The sequence below is a fragment of the Rhinolophus sinicus genome, chromosome 17, assembly GCF_057876585.1.
Source record: "Rhinolophus sinicus isolate RSI-liver-muscle chromosome 17, RSI-T2T, whole genome shotgun sequence".
In the NCBI taxonomy this organism is placed as follows: Eukaryota; Metazoa; Chordata; class Mammalia; order Chiroptera; family Rhinolophidae; genus Rhinolophus; species Rhinolophus sinicus.
In genome coordinates, this window is record NC_142517.1 from 108,328,853 (window position 1) to 108,346,987 (window position 18,135).

Sequence of the window (18,135 nt, forward strand, 5' to 3'; positions counted from 1 at the left end):
GTTAGGATAAATTGTTCTGTATCTACAAAAATCATGGACAGATTTTGATAGGAATTGTATTAAACCTGTAGAGTAATTTGTGGAGATTTGTCATCTTGACTGTGCTGAATCATATGATTCAAATGGGTCTATTCATCATTGTTTTGTGTTTTTAGCATACAGATCCTGTACATGTTTTGTTAGGTTTATACCTAAGTATTTAAATTATTTTTGGAGCAACTACAGATGGTATAATGTTTTAAATTTCAGCTAGTATATAGAAATACAGTAGATTTCTCCATGTAGATTTTATATCCTAGGTCCTGGCTGAACTTATTTCCCTGCCTTTTTTCTTGAAGAGTCCAAACCAGTTATTTTGTAGAATTCTGGATTTACCTGGTGTCATTTAAGCTGCTGTCAGTTTCCTCTTAGTATCATATAAGTTGGTCCTCCATCCCACGTATTTCCTGTAAACTGGGGTTAGGTATAGTGGCTTGTAGAATCAAGTTAACTTTTTTAGCAAAAATACTTTATTGAATTTGAGAGTATTTTTTAATCGTTATAGTTATTGTTATTTATTTTGTTATGTATTTAATTTCTTACAAGAGAAAGAATAGTAATTTGTTTTTTAAATTTTGATTGAAATATTTTATAAGATTTCGTTTTGAAATTTATATTAGTTTTTAAAAAGGAGGCTTTTTTTTTTTTTTTTTTTTTTTTTGCTATTATGCCATGTAGAAACCTTTTCACTCTGAAGACTTTCACTGCTAGAACTCTATATTAAACCACAAATTTGGGGGTAATATAATTTTTAAGGTTTTACTTGGAAGAACCTCCAGGAACACAGAAGCTTTATCTGGGAAGAACGGTTCCGCCAACTAAAGTGGTTCGTCTTGGAGACAAAGAACAATCTAACTGGACAAAAGAAGTACAAGGAATTTCAGAATAGTGAGTGTCATAAAAAGTATTTAATATCATTGAACTGAAATGTGATTTAATGTACTTGTCCTCTCTAACTTATTTTCCGCTTAATATAGTAATTTTTCTGAATACTGACTACGTCTTCATTTTATGTTCTAAAGAAAGTAATGAGTTCTAGTTTAAAATAATATTATGGTTAGCAGCAGTTATAGCCTTTCCCAATTCATCGCTAAACGATTAATACTTAATGATGTACTAAAAAAAAGAAAGAGAAGAAACAACACGATCACTTAATACTGGGAGTAACAGTTAATAGGTTGTTTCCTGAATTTGAGAGTTATTTTTACTAACCATAAAGCCATTGAATTTCTTGGCCACATGTAAGTAATGAAAATAGGAAGGAAGACTGTCCTCTGTTCTTCCCCCTTCTCCTTCCCTCTGTATATCCAAGCCCAAAGGCCCCTGAATTAAGAAATGCAAGGTCTATCAACCAAATAACTAAGAAGCTGACCCTCCTTGGAATACTGATTTTCAGGGTCACCAGAGTGCTTTGAGTCCCATGATCCCACCCTAACAGCACCTCTCTTTCTTCATCCAAACACTGGATTTTCTAAACCAAAACAGAATAATAGAGGCTGGCAGTGGCATATGAAATGGTGTTATAAATGTATATCCATCAAACTTTCTGTTTAAACTGTAATAGCATCCATTGAGAAATGGGGAGTTCAAGGAGACACCTCTTCTACAATTTTGAAGCTAATACCAGGCTATAATATCCTTACTCAAACGTGAGTAAACAGGGAAAATCTAAAAAGACCATAAAAAACCATCTGCCATCACAGAAGGAGATGAATATACCTCTCAATAGGTAAAGGCTAGCATATTTTTCCTCCCAACAGTGTAAGTCAGATGCCCCGTTATAGCTCAGATCATTCTGAACTTTCTTCTAAGCATGCTATTAAAACCATCATAATAAATTTATGTGTTTGATTACCTTAATAACTCTTTCCTTAGATAGTGAGCACATCCTTGAGGATAGGGAGCACATCTGTTTTTGTTACCACTCTCTTCTCATTTTTGTCTGGTGCCTTGGCACTGAGCAAATATTTGTTTGAATGAAATAGAAATTGTTTTAGTTAAGACTCTTTTAATTGAAAAAAAAAAGCACGTTTGAAATACTACGAGTTTAGTCATTTGTACATATATTAAACAATTACTGATACCTGTTAGGTACAGTAGTTGGCACTTAGATACCACAGTGAATAAAAACCCACAGTCCCTCCACTCATGAAACTTACAGCTAGTCGATGGGAGATGGACGTTGATGTCTTCTGTGATTTTTTTTGGTCAAACTGCAACTACAATAATTGCTCTGAAGGAGTAGTGCTCTGAGACCATATAATAGAGAAGTTTAACCTAGCTACAGAGGAATTTGCTTTAGTCAGAGAAAACTCTCTGAGGAAACTCGCCTGAGGAAATGTTGACTGAGCTGGTACCTGGATATGGAATAAAAGGCAAAGAGTGAAAAAGAGGCATGTTTCAGGATGAGGGAAAAGGTAGTTAGTTACTTGCAAAGTCCCTGGGGCATGAGTAAAATCAGTCTGTATAGTACTGATGCGTGGCCACTGTGGGTGGAGTGTTGGAATCAAGAAGAAACCCTATCGAGGAAGATGAGGCAACCAAGGAAAAAGAAAGAGGCAAGCTGAGAGGTAAAAGGAAAGCCAGGAGATTTACATGTTATGTCATGTAAATCAAAGAAAAAGTGTTTCAGGAATAAGGGAATGAGTCATATAAAATGTTATGAAGCAGTTAAGCAAGAGCCATTTGAATTGAGCAAAGGGCCTGAAAGCCAGCATGGTGTGGGCAGAACAGAAGTGGAGGTAAAGGCTAGCATATTTTTCCTCCCAACAGTGTAAGTCAGACTTCTTGAGAACAGACTTCTTGAGAAGCTTAGCTGTGAAGGAGGCTGAAAGCTCTTGATCCCATGTCCTGCATGTTCTTTCCCATCTGAATGCACTTGGTCTGTGATGGCAGCAAAGTGCAGAGAGAATGGTCAACGCAGCACCCTGCTGGAGCTGATAGCAATATTTGCTATTCTTACAGAAGATGGTTTCTGGCTCCTGCTGTTCAGGGTCCCTTGTTTAATCTTGTCAACCAAGAAGAGTAGACTCATGAGCATTCAGGTTTATTTATTCCATTCACCATTCTCTTTACCACCATATTCCTCCCTCATGCCATCTCCCATTTTGTTCCCTCCTTCTACTCCTCCCAAGCTGTTCTGAAATCTGTCTTCCAAGGGGAAAGTCACAGGACCTCTGCTGCTCTGCCTCCGAAGGTTTACTCACCTGTCTGAGATTTTGCGCATTGTCAGTAGAATGAGGTGACAACCCCATGGCTCTAATGAGTAGGAGTAATGCTTGTGCAGACCATTCTCAGGGCTAAGACTTCTACAGCAAGAATGTGGAGTCAATTACTTATACCTCATATCCCTGTGTCGTATTAACCAGACATGTTCTCCTAAATTCAGTATATGCTTTTGCTGTGAACATTACACATGAAATATGAGTATATGAGTACCAAAACCTCTAACTGTGCACATATGATATGCCTGATACATTTCTGTATTCCTATGTAACATATTTCCTTTCTGATGAAAACTACCATTAAGAGATAGCTGAATAAGGACATAGAATTGAGTGGAGTTGATTTTTGGTGTATTCAGGGAGATTTAATCGTGTGTAAAAACAAATAAGAAAAGGTGCAATATTCAAAAGAGAGAGAACAATACATTTTTAGATGGAACGAGATGGATTCTTAAAGAAGATTAAGGATGGCTCCCCTATTTTAACAGTATGGGATGCAGCTGTAGGTTGGCTTATGTGTTTGGCATGGAGAAGATGAGGAGCTCTCATCCAGTGCCTTCTGTTTTCTTTCTAAAGTAGCTGTTGAGTTCAGCTATTGAGGATGGTGTGGGGGAAAGAGAAGTTGGTCTTAAATTTGAGTAGAGTGGAGGAGCTTTGAAAATAGTCCTTGGGGAAAATGGAAAAGTATCAATTTATCAGAAAAACATGGTAGAATTATAGGCAGTATTGAAGACCCTTTTTGAAGTTGGGGGTCATGAATTTATAATGTAACAAGTGCTCTGTCAAAAGACAGAGCTTAGCTGATCACTCACAGGCCTAGAAAAAAGCAAATAGTCAGACTTAACCAGCACTGGATTTTGCCAGATGGGTACAATGAAAAAACAAAGAGGCAAAGAAGTTTAGGAATGTTACTGAAATGATGGAACAATGGAATCTAAGTGAGATTGAAAGAGAAGTAATGAATGTAGAGGGTTAAGAGTTTGGGAGAAAGTAGAACAGTGTACTGGAAATCCCAAATTAAGTTGAGTAAGTGTCATAAACAAAGTGATTAGACAAGCAAGTTGGATGGAGAAGTTTTTAGACAATAAGATGTTTGAGTTAGTGATGTTGGAAGTGAAGCCATTACGGGTGATGTTCTAGCTGAGGGAATAGGTGACTGAAGTGGAATGGAGAAAAAGGTTATTAGAGATTGGGAGGTTGTGGAACTACTGTGGTCTTGGGTAGATCATATATGTAAACTCTGACGTCACCGAAGAGCGTAGTTTACTGTTAGGGGTTTGGATATTACACTGGGTGGTAAGGAGAACACCAACACCATCTCAGCCCCAAAGTACACAGTATGAAAACCAAAATGCGAGGCCTCCACAGGTAAGTGGTGGGACCTTCATTGAAGAAGGTGGACTTTGAGGGTACAATAGGGTGAAAAGAGTAGCAATTGAAGAACAGAAAATAGGAAGAAGGAAGCAAGGAAATACTTTATCAGATGTTATAGAAAAGATGACACACTTAAAGGATAATTTGGAGGAGAGTGCCAAACCCTGTACCTCAAACAAGAAAATAAAAAATAGGGTTATCAAAAGATTGGTGATAAACACTGAAACTATTAAAATATAGAATTAATATTCAAATACGAATTCTCATTTTAGATATGATAAAGTTACAAGATTGTTTATAATTTAGAAATTCAGAGAAGTATGAGATGTTTTTAAAAATTTAATTCAAAAGTAATCGTTGATAGAAATTGTAAAGGAATATTTCTAATTTACAAATGACTGGCAAGAAAAAATGAAATGAAAGAAAGAGGATAGAAGATAGAAAAGCTAAATAAAACATAGATTAGGAAGCCTAAAAAGATAAATAAAATAAGATGACAGAAACATGACCAAACTAAGAATTGTGTCACTAAATCTAAGTGGCTATAGCTCCTTAATTAAAATTATAGATTACTTAGATTATATCACTAGCATCATTATCCAGCTGTAGACTAGCTACAAGAAGTACACCAAAAACCAAGGTTAGTGAGGTCTAAAGTACAGTAATCTCTCACCCTTTGTAGTTTTCAGAAAGTCCAGTTTTATGTTTACATTCCAACCATTAAAAAAAATACATGTTTGGTTCTGCTCATTCATTTTCACTAGTGATAGTATTACACTGTATGAATACAGCACAATGTATTCTATTGTAGATGGACATTTGAGTTGTTCCTTAATTTGGGATTTTTGGTGAATATATCCATTTCTGTTAGGTACATATCTAAGAATGGAATTACTGCTTTATAGGATATGCTTAAACCCAGCTTTAGTAGATACCACCAAAAAAGATTTGCAAAGTGATCACATCAATTTACATTCTAACAGCAGTTTATAAGAATTATTGTTATCCCTACTCTTATCAATACATACTATTATTGTCTCTTCCATTTCAGCCATTCTGATATAGTGGTATCTCATTTTGGTTTAATTTGTATTTCCCTCATGATTAATGAAGTTGAACATCCTTTCATGTTTGTTGGCCATTTGAACATGCTCTTTTGTGAAATGCCTGTTCAGTTGTTTTGCCCTTTTTGATTGAGTTGATTGCCTTTTTCTTATCTGTAATTTTTCTTAGTGATTTGTGGTGTCATTCTCAATTTCAGGAAAAATCTTTGAATGATTCACCATTAAATATGATTGATGTAGAGTTTCGTTTTTGTTTTTTTTTTGGTGTTCTTTATTAGATTAAGGAATGTTCCTTCCATTCCTAGTTGGTTAAAAGTTTTAAATCATTAATTGGTTCTGGTTTTATAAATTTGTTCTTCTGCATCTGTGAAAATGGTCGTATGATTTTCTTCCATTTTTTTATGTTAATCTAGTGAATTACATTGATTGAATTTCAAATATTGATCTACCCCTGAATTCCTGGAATAAATCCCATTTGACTGTGATGTATTATCCTTTTTATATATAGTTGGATTCAATTTATTAAATTTTATTTAGGATTTTTGCATTTATTTTCATGAGAGAGATTAGCTTGTAATTTCCCTTTTTTGGAATGTCCTGTCAGCTATTGATATCAAGATTACTGACTTAATAACTTTTGAGTGAAAGTAGTAGAATCAAATCCCATTGAATTATTAGAAAATGGTACCAGAATGCTGCATTTCAAAAATTTGTGGGAAAACTTCTGTTTCTGGCTCAGATAACATGGCTTATTTCAACCAACCCTATTATCAAGAACAATACCATATAAGTATAAGCTGTATGAAAAAATATATATATATATGATGTTGTTTGACATATACAATATATAACTATAACATACATATATATAAACACATATACACAAATTAAAATTATGATTGTTACTATGTGCTCAATATATAGTCTGAATAATAATATGGGCGTACTAAAAATTGAATCAGTGAGCTAAAAGGTCAAGCTGAATGATTCCTTCAGCACGTAAAAGCACAGTGAGATGAAAAGAATATAGCCAGAATTTCTAATATCTATCTGATAAGAGTTCTAGGAAGAAAAAAATGGAAAGGAGATAAGAAACTACCCCTCAGATGAAGAATGATTGTATCTTTATCTCAGGGATCAGCAAACTTTCTGTGAAGGCCAGACAGTAAATATGTTAGGCGTTGCAGACCTTACAGTGTTTGTCACAACTACTCAACTCTTTTGTTGTTACACAGAAGCACCCGTAGACAGTAAATAAATGAATGACTGTGTTCCAGTAAAATTTTATCTACAAGAACAGGAGGCTGTCTGGATTTGGCCCAGGGACGCAGTTTGCTGACCCCAACTTTAGATCGAAAGGACCCACTGATTGAAAGGATCCTTTAGATTGAAAGGATCCACAGAGACAGAAAAAGACTGACAGGGACCCACTATGTCCCTCTCAGTCTTTTTCTGTCTCTGTGGATTTACCTATCCTGGATGTTTCATATAATATGTGACCTTTAGTGTCTGGCTTCTTTCACTTGGCATGTTTTTGAAGTTCATGTACATTGTAGTGTGTATCAGTACTTATTTCTTTTTGTTGTTGTTGTTTCATGTGCACAAAACAAAGTAATAGTTAGACGTTTATCATTTATATCCCTCACACTGTGTCAACCCCCCTCCCCTCATCCACTATCCCTCTGACATCACACACAGCCATTACATTTCTACTGTCTCTATTCCTAATGCTGTACTCCGCTTCTTGTGTGTGTGTGTGTAATTTTATATATATATATAAAATTATAGTTGACGTTCATTATTGTTCAGCTTCAGCTTCAGGTGTACAGTGCAGTGATCAGGCATCTACACCATCCCTGAGGTGGTCTCCCTAATGAGACAAGTGTCCATCGGATACCCTACAAAATCTTTACAACGTTATTGATTACATTCCCCAAATTAACTTTTGTAACCCCGTGGCAATCTTACGGTTACTGACTGTGCTTTCTAATCCCCTCACCTTCTCCCCTATCCCCACCCCGTCTCCCATCTAGCAACCCTCAGTTTTTCCTCTATGTCTCCGAAACTGTTTCTGATTAGTTCATTCACTTATTCTCTTATTTCTTTTTATGGCTGAATATTCCATTGTATGGATAGACCATCTTTTGTTTATCCATTCGTCTGTTGGTGGACATTTGGGTTGTTTCCACGTTTTTGCTATCTGAGTAGTGCTTCTATGACTGTCCATCTATAAGTATTTGAGTACCTATTTCTAGTTCTTTGGGTACATACCTAGAAGGGGAATTTCTGAACTATGTGGCAATTCTGTGTTTAACTTTTTGAGGAACTGCAAAATTGTTGCCACAGTGGCTGCACCATTTTATGTTACCACCAGCAACGTACGAACGTTCCAATTTCTCCACGTCCTTTCCATCATTGTTATTTTCACTTTTTTGTTATAGCCTTCCTACTGGGTAAGAAACAGGAGTTTCTTATAACTCTATGAGTTCTTGTTTAATCTCACGGACATTGGGAGAGGTATCCACAGAGTAAAAAAACTAATGCAAAAAGTCTTAAGTTAGATACTCAGAACTGTTAGCATGTTTACTTAAGGTTTATTTAAGCATTTGATTATGAATTGGTAGTTTAGAAGATGATTATCATCTTAGAATATATACACACTCATACATACCTACTATTTTTTTTAATTCTTTTAGCTACCTAAGAAGAAAAGGAATAATAATAAATGAAACATCTGTTGTTGTATATGCTCAGTTACTCACAGGTCGTAAATATCAAATAAATCAAAATGGTGAAGTTCGTCTAGAGAAACAGTGGTCAAAACAAGTTCTTCCTTTTGTTTATCAAACTATTGTCAAGGTAAGTATCAGGTCTCAATCCTATCTTAATGAACACTTTTTAAAGCTGTCAAGAAAACACTATATATCATGTTAATATTTACTTATAAAGAGAAGACTAATTCAGCAATGTATAATGGAGATTATTATGTAATATATTTTGCAAAACACTGTAGTCTTTAAAAGTAGTATTACATGCTCAGACACTTACTCTGTGGTTAGGAATTTGTCGTTTTAATTTATTTTTTTAACCTAGGCTCTAAAAGAAAAATCCCACTATTAACTTACACCCTTGCATTTTTAGATTTTTATTCTCCAAAAATGTTTGCGTTAAATAAATTAGTGAATACAAAATGCTGTTGTGTTTTTAATCTTAGATGTGGTATGAGGACAAAATTTTTAAAGCATACAGTGATCCTGTAACTTGGGGAAAACATTATAGTGCAGTGATTAAGAGCACAGATGCCTAAGTTGACTTCTTAGCTCTATGACGTTGGGCAAGATTCACCCCAATTCTGCGCCTTAGTTTCCTCATCTGGAAAGTGGGGCTAATAATGGTCTCTGCCCAGAGGGTTGTCTTCAAGATTAACTCATAAATGTGTGAAGTACCTAGAAGAGTATCTGGCATATAAAAAGTCAATAAATTTTAGCTAGTAGTACTGTTATGTAGAAAATCTTTACATGTGACATTTGCAGACAGCATTCATAATCCCATAGGAAAAAACTTGATTGCAATCTATAGCAGTTTTGACTATGATGATTGACTTTTATATTTCATTCTATATAGGACATTCAAGCTTTTGACTCCCGTTTCTCCAGTATCAAAACATTGGATGACTTGTTTCCTCCTAGAAGTCTGGTCTTTATGCTGGGAACCCCCTATTATGGCTGTACTGGAGAAGTTAGTTCCTGTTATTGTGTCTAATTAAATTTCTATTTGGTTTGAAGTTCTAATAATATAATTCTTTAACTCCCCTTCATATAGATGCAAAATAAAATGTAATACTAAAAGGGAAAAATAAGAAAGAATCCACTCATCTAACTAATGAACATAGTATTTGGCTATCTATCTTTAGTCTTGAGCAGATTGGGGTCAGGAGGTGAGGGAAAAATAATTGAAATCCTGATCTGTTTTTTAGTAGTTTGTTTATTGTGGAGTGTGGATGAAGCAATTTTGTAATTATTTTAGATGTATTATTGGGTTGATTTATTTGTAAATGTGTTGATGTTTTGGGGAACTCCAGTTCTTACATAGAAAAAGGTACATTGAAATATGGAATGGGAGAATGCAAGAAAGAACCTGTGGGTTCACATTAGAATTTGCAGGTATTAATGTGAACTCATGATTTCTAAAATACCCATGTATGTGTGTATATGTATGTATGGGGGTGCATATGTGTGTGTGCGCATATATATATATATATGGCAGGGATGGGCTCTTACGGTATTATGTCAAGGGTAAATGTGCAGAGCACTGCAGGTGGAAAGCCATCATTTTACAACTATTATGATAAAAGATTGAATCAGGCTACAGTCATCAGTGGAAGCAAATCGAGGGGGAATTTTGGATTAGGAGCAGGAAATTTTCATGGTCTTAGAAAATGTTTCCCCACAAACTATTTATTAGTTATAAGGGAAACAAATAACTGTAATTGTACAGTGAAGAAATTGAGCAGCATTTTGATGGTATGATCAAAATTAGTATTACAGTGAAGGACAAATGAACACCACACACCTACAGATGTGATGCCCTAAGAAGCACACGTCACCTACGCGCTATTCTGGCTCAGAATATATAACCTTAACCTAATCACAAGCAAGCATCAGATAAATCCAAAATGAATAACTCTGTTTTTTAAGGCAGGGTGGAGAGGGAAGAATGAACTATATTCTTAAAAATGTCAATGTTATGAAAGACAAAGAAAAGCTCTGGATAGACTCTAGGTGAAAGGAGGCTAAGGAGACATGACAACTAAATGCAGTGTCTGATCACAGCCTAGATCCCTCAGTAGAGGGACAGAAGAGTTGGCTATAATGACACTTTTTAGGTCAACTGACATGGATAGTAGTTTAGATGAAAGTATTTTATCAATGTGAATTTCGTACTTAACTGTACTGTGATTATATACTAAAATATCCTTCTTCTTAGGAAATATACATTGAAATATTTAGGGGTAAGGGACACGATATATGTAATATACCCTCACAGAAAAATTATGTATGTGTAAATACACATACAGAACCCAAATGTTAAAGCCATGGAGTGAAATGTTAACATTTTTACACGCAATTCTGGGTAAGTGTTTTTCAAGTGTTCCTCGGCTTGTTTTTAGTTTTAAAACTTTTTGGTAATTTAAAAGTGTTTGCAAATAATAGAAAGTTATTATTTTTTTAAAAGGCTGGTTAACAGCTATTAAAGCAAGGTACAATATCTCCAATTTATAATATAATCACATTAACTTACAAATTCCCAGAGAATTTCCACAATCCAACTTTGACTTACTGTATTTCAGAAATAATAAACACTATTCAAATAATTACAAAAATAAGTAAATAAATGTAGTGAAAGAGACTAAAACATACTGTGATTTCTTTTTTCCCTCTCAGGTTCAGGATTCAGGGGACGTGATTGCAGAAGGTAGGATCCGTGTGGTTTTCAGCATTCCGTGTGAGCCCAATCTCGACGTTTTAATACAGAACCAGCATGTGAGTACTACAGCCCGTAGTGTTTAACTTAGAATTGATGAACTTTAAGAATATTGGAAGGATATTTTTGCCACTTCCTTTGAATTTATTGCAAATACTTTATTTAATACTGATTACATTCACTCACAGTTGCATCAAATATTATTTAAAAACAAGTGTGGAATCTGCTCAAAACTTCATGCAGATCTTTGGAGGGGAGAAATCACTGAAATCCCATTATCAATAATGGTTATCATGGGTTACTATGTACAAGCTTACAAGTGGCAGTTGATTAGCATACCCTCTGGGAATAGACTTAGATTTTTTTAACCTTTCATAATTAATCAAAGCCTGAATTTTTAGTTACAAGTGACAGATGACCTTCCTGCACAGGTTATATGTCGCTACCCAGCTCAAGATGAACAATCTCTAGAGAAAATTGTGAAACTGCATTTAAGGTCACAGCATTCTTTTTCAGGATGTTTTTCTCCAAAGATGTTCACTGGCCATCTTTTATTTTTCCCTGTTAAAATAGGGAGAGGATCCTGATATCTGTTATTTGTTCTTATTGACGGATTGGATAATTAACTTGACTAAAATTAATTCACAAGCACCCAGCAGTTGCTACTTAACACTTTTATTTTTTCTAATGATAAAATCTAAAGGTTTATATCCTGTGAAATGAATTTAAGGCGTTGGGCGTCAGCATACTCATGAGGAAACTTTATGGAAGGCAGACAAGTCCCTAGGATCTTACCATCAGGTTTCTTTTGGAGGAAGAATTCAGAAAGCAGTCAGGAAACCAGGAGAGGGGCCCATTCGATAAAGAGGTTGGAGCTCTGTTCTGGGAGTCAGTGGAGGTAGAAGCACTTGGATTTTTTCTAGATCCCTGGCTTTTTCTAGATCTGAAAGAGCCTGCATTCTAGTGGTCAGTGTTGCTGGGCGTGCCTTCTCCAGGGTACTTATTTTCTCTTTACATACCTTCTTTAACTTTTACTCAAGTCTTCTTTCTTTACCTCAACATTCTCAGCTGTTTAGTTTACGTTTTCTAGGGTATTTGTGTGATTTTAATTAACTTTTAATTATACCACAACCCAAGATTTCTCAAAAGGAGTACTCTATAATTTACATAAATATAGTATATTTATATATTCATTCATATGAAATAGTATATGAAATCCATATAAAATAAGTATGTGTTATTATTAGGTACATTATGTTAGAAGTATATTGTAGCTTACCCTGGTTGGTACTGAATTTGTGAGTAATTTGCTTCCTGGTTAAAAATTATATTTTTAAATTTAAAAAAAATCTGACAGTCTTCATAGTTTCTTCCCTTAAGTATACAAATTAAGGTTACATTTCATTGACTGTATTAATTACAAGATTATATGTACTTGTTACTTTCATGTGATAGTAAATATTAGGGGAAACGAGTATTACTTATATCCATATATAAAGGATACTTTTACTTTTCCTCAATAGCAACTATTTTGATGATATACTCATGTTTTTGTTCAATGTAATAATTATCAAGGCCTCCTTTTGTCCCAGGTACTTTACCCTACTTAGAGTATGAAAATTAATTTAAAAAAATATAGTTGTTGCCTGCAGAGTTTGCCATTTAGTACTTACAATACAGTTTGTTCCTTAAGACAGTTTCACAAACTGTGTATTTCCTCCTCCCTTCACCCTTCCTTGGGAATTCTGTCCTTTAAGACGGGGGAGGAACAGAAAAATTCTGCCTACAGAGCCTTTCAAAAAAAAGTGAGAATGGATCACTTTTGAGAATTCTTATATTGCCACAACCAGTGGTTAATCATGTTGGTTATCTCCAGATTTTACAGGTAAAGAAATAACATTTAATGCTTCATATTTCCATAATTGACCTTTTTGTTTTTATATTTAAAGAAATATTCTATAAAGTACAACCCAGGATATGTGTTGGCCAGTCGCCTTGGAGTGAGTGGATACCTTGTTTCAAGGTTTACAGGAAGTATTTTTATTGGAAGAGGATCTAGGAGAAAGTAAGTTTATGTTAAAGAAATTTACTTAAAGTGTCAGAAAAAATTAAGTGATAAAGATAAAATGGTCAATATTTCAGTATTTATTTTCTCTTATTAATTGCTCTGACTTTTCCTTAAGTATTATGCATAAATTCCTCTGATGGTGATCTGTCATCTAAATGGCATATGTTTTAGGTGGTTGGAAAGACAGTTCTTATTTTTAGCAGCTAACAAATTGAACCTTGAAAAAAGGTATCAAGGTGTGTGTGAATCTCAATAATATATTTCTCTGCATTTTCTTATTTCATTCTCCTGTCTCATTACATAACCTACATTAACTCTGTTAAGCTTCATTAACTTGGGTTTTGAAGCCTTTCCTCTAGTTTTTCAATTACTGCTACTTTGGAAATAACCATGATAACTAAAATAGAAGAACAATCAAAACTAAGCTTTCCTAAGAATTGAAAGCAAACCTTCTTATTCTTTGAACAAAATTTTAAAACTTTTGTGTGTGGTTTAAATTCAGCCCTCATGGAGACCATAAAGCAAATGTGGGTTTGAATCTCAAATTCAACAAAAAAAACGAGGAAGTACCTGGATACACTAAGAAGGTTGGCAGTGAGTGGATGTACTCATCTGCCGCGGAGCAGCTTCTGGCGGAGTACCTAGAGAGGTGAGTGCCAAATGAGACCCTGCTGGGCATCCAGTTTCGGAGTACAACATTAATTCTGCCTTGCTGATCTCTGTGTTAGAGAAAAACAGTGTTTCCTTTAGTAAAACGTGACCTGTGTTAACATATAAACTTAATGTGTGTCGTGGAGCCTCATAGCCATTAGCTCAAATAGAGTGGAAAAATACTGTCCTTATATTGTTTAAAATGAAAAAGGATGATGAGAATTGGCCTCGTTTTAATTAAAATTTTCCTAAGCTTGCTATCATAAATTATTCACTACTCTACAAGTCTGTGTCAGCAGTAAGAGGATTGTTTTGGGTAAACAAAACAACTGTTGGCACGATGGGTTTTCCTGAGTCTTAAAATTCCAGCCTGATGGTAGATTACTATCCTAGAATTGAATTTTATTGCTGAAATGGTCTAAGAAATCACAAATCTCAACTCCTCATTATGAAAATAAGAAAACTGAGTACCAAGGGTAACTGATTTACTCAGTGACCAAGATTTACAGGAAAGATCTTTACTTCTGATTCAGTTGTATGTTCTTTCCATTGTTCCACTGATTTCTATCCTTCTCATATTTGAGTATCCCTATATTAGTTTATTAGGGCTGCCATAACAGAGTACCACAAACTGGGGGCTTAAAAGACATAAATTTGTTATCTCACAGTTCTGGAAACCAGAAGTCCAAAATCAAGGTGTTGGCAGGGCCACGCTGCCAGTAAAGGTGCTAGGGGGGGAACTGTTACAGCTCTCGGTCCTCGCTTCGTAGAGCCTCCTGCGTTCATTCCTTTACTTGTAGATACACCACCCCAGTCCTCCAGCTCCACCTGATGTGTGTCTTCACAGCATCTTTCCTCTGTGTGTCTAGCTCCAGGTCCAAGTTTCTCCTTTTTATAAGGACTCTAGTCATACGGGATTAGGGCTCATCCTGATGACCTCATTTTAATTTGATTACTTCTATAAAAACCCCTGTTTCCAAATAAAGTCACCTTCTGAGGTACTGGGAGTTAGGTGACTTCAGTGTGTTTTTGGGAGAGGAACACAATTCAGTCCCATACTACTATCTGAAAATTTAGATTATTTTTTCCATTCACTTCCATATTTCTTTAAAATGCCATATTTAGACTCCCTTTTCTTGACTTTTCAACTTTACGTGTGTATTGATTTCCTACCATGAAAGATGAAGTTTTAGCTCCCTTCTACAGCCCCCACTCCCTATTCCTTCACCTCCCTATACACACATTTCCCCCTCACTGTAGTTTTATCACAATATGTAATTTTGAATTAAATATGTGTTTAAGGTTTACTTGATTAAGATAATGTAAATGGTCACAGGTGGACCTTGTAGGGTATTGTAATTCCATTTCCTTTCTTGTACACATTTTTGTTTTCCCTCTCTTGTTTATTCATTTGATCACATAACTAATTCAGCTGTAAACTCTGCCATAGGTGGAAAACTTAATATGGTCCAACAGATCAGTTGATCTCAGTTCCATTTTCTTCTTGTAGACGTCCCCGTGAAACTTTCTGTTTTCCTGCTTCAGTGTGAACTAATTGTTTTTTAGGGCTGTTGAACAACTCTCATTCTAGAGTTTCCCTTTATTACCATCCCAGGAATTCCCTTCACTATTCTCCTATGTGGGATTCCTTCACTTCCTGGCTTGCATGCCTTACTCTCTCTGGTTTATGTCCCTATCTTGATGGAGTATTTAAACTCCAGTAGCTTCCTGAGGAAGCTTGCACGTCTGAAATATTCTTCCCTAACACTTGATTGATAGCTTGTATGGGTGTAGATTGGAGATTATTTTCCTTGCTCTAGTCTCTTATTTCCTTTCCTGGTGAGAGTTCTGTGCCATTCTGATTCTGAATTTTGAATGTGATTTACTTTCATTTTCTGAAATGTTTCTAGAATTTTCCCTTTACCAATGCTGTTTAATAATGTGTGCCTTCGTATGGATCTTTTTCCTTTTGCTATTCAGCCCTTTCAGACTTGAAACTGATACCCTTTCATTCTGAGAAACTTTCTTGTGTTATTTCTTTGATAATTTCCTCCTCACCATTGTTTCTGTTTTCTTTTTCTGGGATTCTAGATGTTCGATGTTAGACCTTCTGGTTTAATCCTCTTAATTGTCTTACGTCTTCTCATCCACTTCCTATATTGTTCCTCTTCTGTTCTCTGTGGGAGATTTCTTCAACTTCATCTTACCATGTTTCGCCAAAAATAAGACCGAGCCGGACAATCAGCTCTAATGCGTCTTTTGGAGCAAAAATTAATATACGACCCGGTCTTATTTTACTATAAGACCCGGTTTTAACTGGGTCTTATATCAATTTTTGCCCCAAAAGGCGCATTAGAGCTGATTGTCCGACTCGGTCTTATTTTCAAGGAAACACGGTACATGACTTTTAAATTTCTATTTAATTTAATCATTTTAATTTAAAAGTGTGTCTTTATTCTCTGGAATTCCTTTTTTATAGCATCTTATTCTTTTAATGAGTGGAATATCTTTTTATTTTTCTGAACATAGTAATTCTAGATTTTTTTCTTTCTCTATATTTTCTGTTTTCTCCAAATTGCTCTTTTTTTATCTGTTTGATTTGCTCTCCCTTTCTACGTTAAGTATTTTTTTTTACCTGTTTGGTGGTTCTTTTGTGTCCAATCATATTTAAGAGTGAGGCACTAAAAAGCTGATTAGAAATTTAGTGGGGTTTATCTAGTGGGACTTAGCTATTTCTGCAGAGCACCTCCAAATAGCACGACCTGTATGTATATCTTTCCCTTGAGGCTGGCTAATTTTCCAAGAGAGGTATCCTCCAGCTTTTCTGTGGAGGACAGATGTGGAGAACAAAACTGACTTCCAGTGTTCTGTAAATTAACCAGGAAAAAGGGGTCTCATTACGTGGTGGACACTGTGATACTACCCCAGATCTCTCTTCGGGCCTGAAGGACCGTGTTCCCTTGGCAGCAGGAATGTTGTCAGGAGTTCAGCTGTGAACTCTCTTCAGGATTTGTCTAGCAGAAGAGAACTGCCTCACTAAAGATATAGCCCTTCCCACAACAGCCACAGGTCCAATACCTGATCAACAAAGTGCAAAGGCCACCAGCCGACATTGCTCCAGTTCAGGACAAGCCTGAAGGGCCCTCCCAATTTGAGATCTCTATGGTACAGGCCAAGCCATTCATTAAGAATAAAGCACAGCCCAACTTCTCCCTGTGCCCATTTCTGCTTCCTTCCTTTTCCCCTTTCCTTCCATGGGTATTGATTGCAAAGAACTCACTAACAGACTTCCTGTATGCTTATCTCCATCTCAGAGTCTGCTTCCTGTACTTCCTAGCCTGCTTCCTAGTGGCACATTGTATACTAGTTACAATGGTAACAATTTCCTTAATCCCCTTTTTTCAGTATGGCTCCCTCCTCCTCACATTCCACCCACAAACCCAACTAGCTGTGCCTGCTATACCCAAGGCTAGAGCATCCCTGTTAACCTACCCAAAAAATGTAAATTAAAGCTCTTATGCTGGGGTGGAAGATGAGTATTCACATGACTGTCTAACTGCTTATGACACAGAATTTTCAAATGAAAAACCTACTAAACCTCACCCCATGCTATAGCATTAAAATGACTTGGAGCCCGTAATTCCTGAGCTTTGGCAGACTTTCACAGTTCAAATCAACTTGCTTCTTGTTAACTTCCCACACTTGTGGCTTAGGGTGCAGCTTATTTCTATCTGTCAAATAGTTAATACTTACCCATCCAGTTTCCAGTTTCTAAAATTTTGTTAACAACTCATATATGCTATCAGATTTTCTGTTTCTCTCCTCATCTGTCTTTCTAGGTCTGTGCCCTTTTTCATGCTTTACTGTTCTTTTAGTGGGTTGAAAAGGGAACAATAATAGCAAATATATTCAATCTGCTATGTGTATGTGAAAGTCCTGCTCTATAAAGGAAGCAATGGAGTTTTGAAGAATATCAGAAGAAACTGTAATTTGCTTTATTGTGGAGTGCTCCAGCTTTGTTGTGAAAATTAGAAAATTAACCTATAGATACTATTTTTGTCCATTTATCACCTGTCATTATGATCTAAGAGGGATCGAGTCAATAATTGAAGTTTATAAGTAATTAAAGCTTATTATAGTTTATAAATGGAATCATTTCTCCCTCAGCTACTGAGAGTTTTTTGAGGGCCTATGAATACTTACAAATACTTTAGTCTCTATCCCTTATGAA

The 18,135-nt window shown here is 35.6% G+C and overlaps 1 protein-coding gene across 3 annotated transcripts in view; it reads left to right on the plus strand.

Annotated features, from left to right (window-relative positions):
• The window catches only part of XRN1 (5'-3' exoribonuclease 1), a 168,813-nt gene that overhangs the window by 66,000 nt on the left and 84,678 nt on the right, over positions 1-18,135 (plus strand). For all 3 annotated transcript variants that reach the window (XM_019753579.3, XM_019753581.3, XM_019753580.3), the window contains exons 20-25: positions 796-927; positions 8,398-8,560; positions 9,326-9,439; positions 11,146-11,244; positions 13,135-13,250; positions 13,756-13,902. In XM_019753579.3, the coding sequence (XP_019609138.3) occupies positions 796-927; positions 8,398-8,560; positions 9,326-9,439; positions 11,146-11,244; positions 13,135-13,250; positions 13,756-13,902 (771 nt within the window). The remainder of the gene's footprint in view (positions 1-795; positions 928-8,397; positions 8,561-9,325; positions 9,440-11,145; positions 11,245-13,134; positions 13,251-13,755; positions 13,903-18,135) is intronic.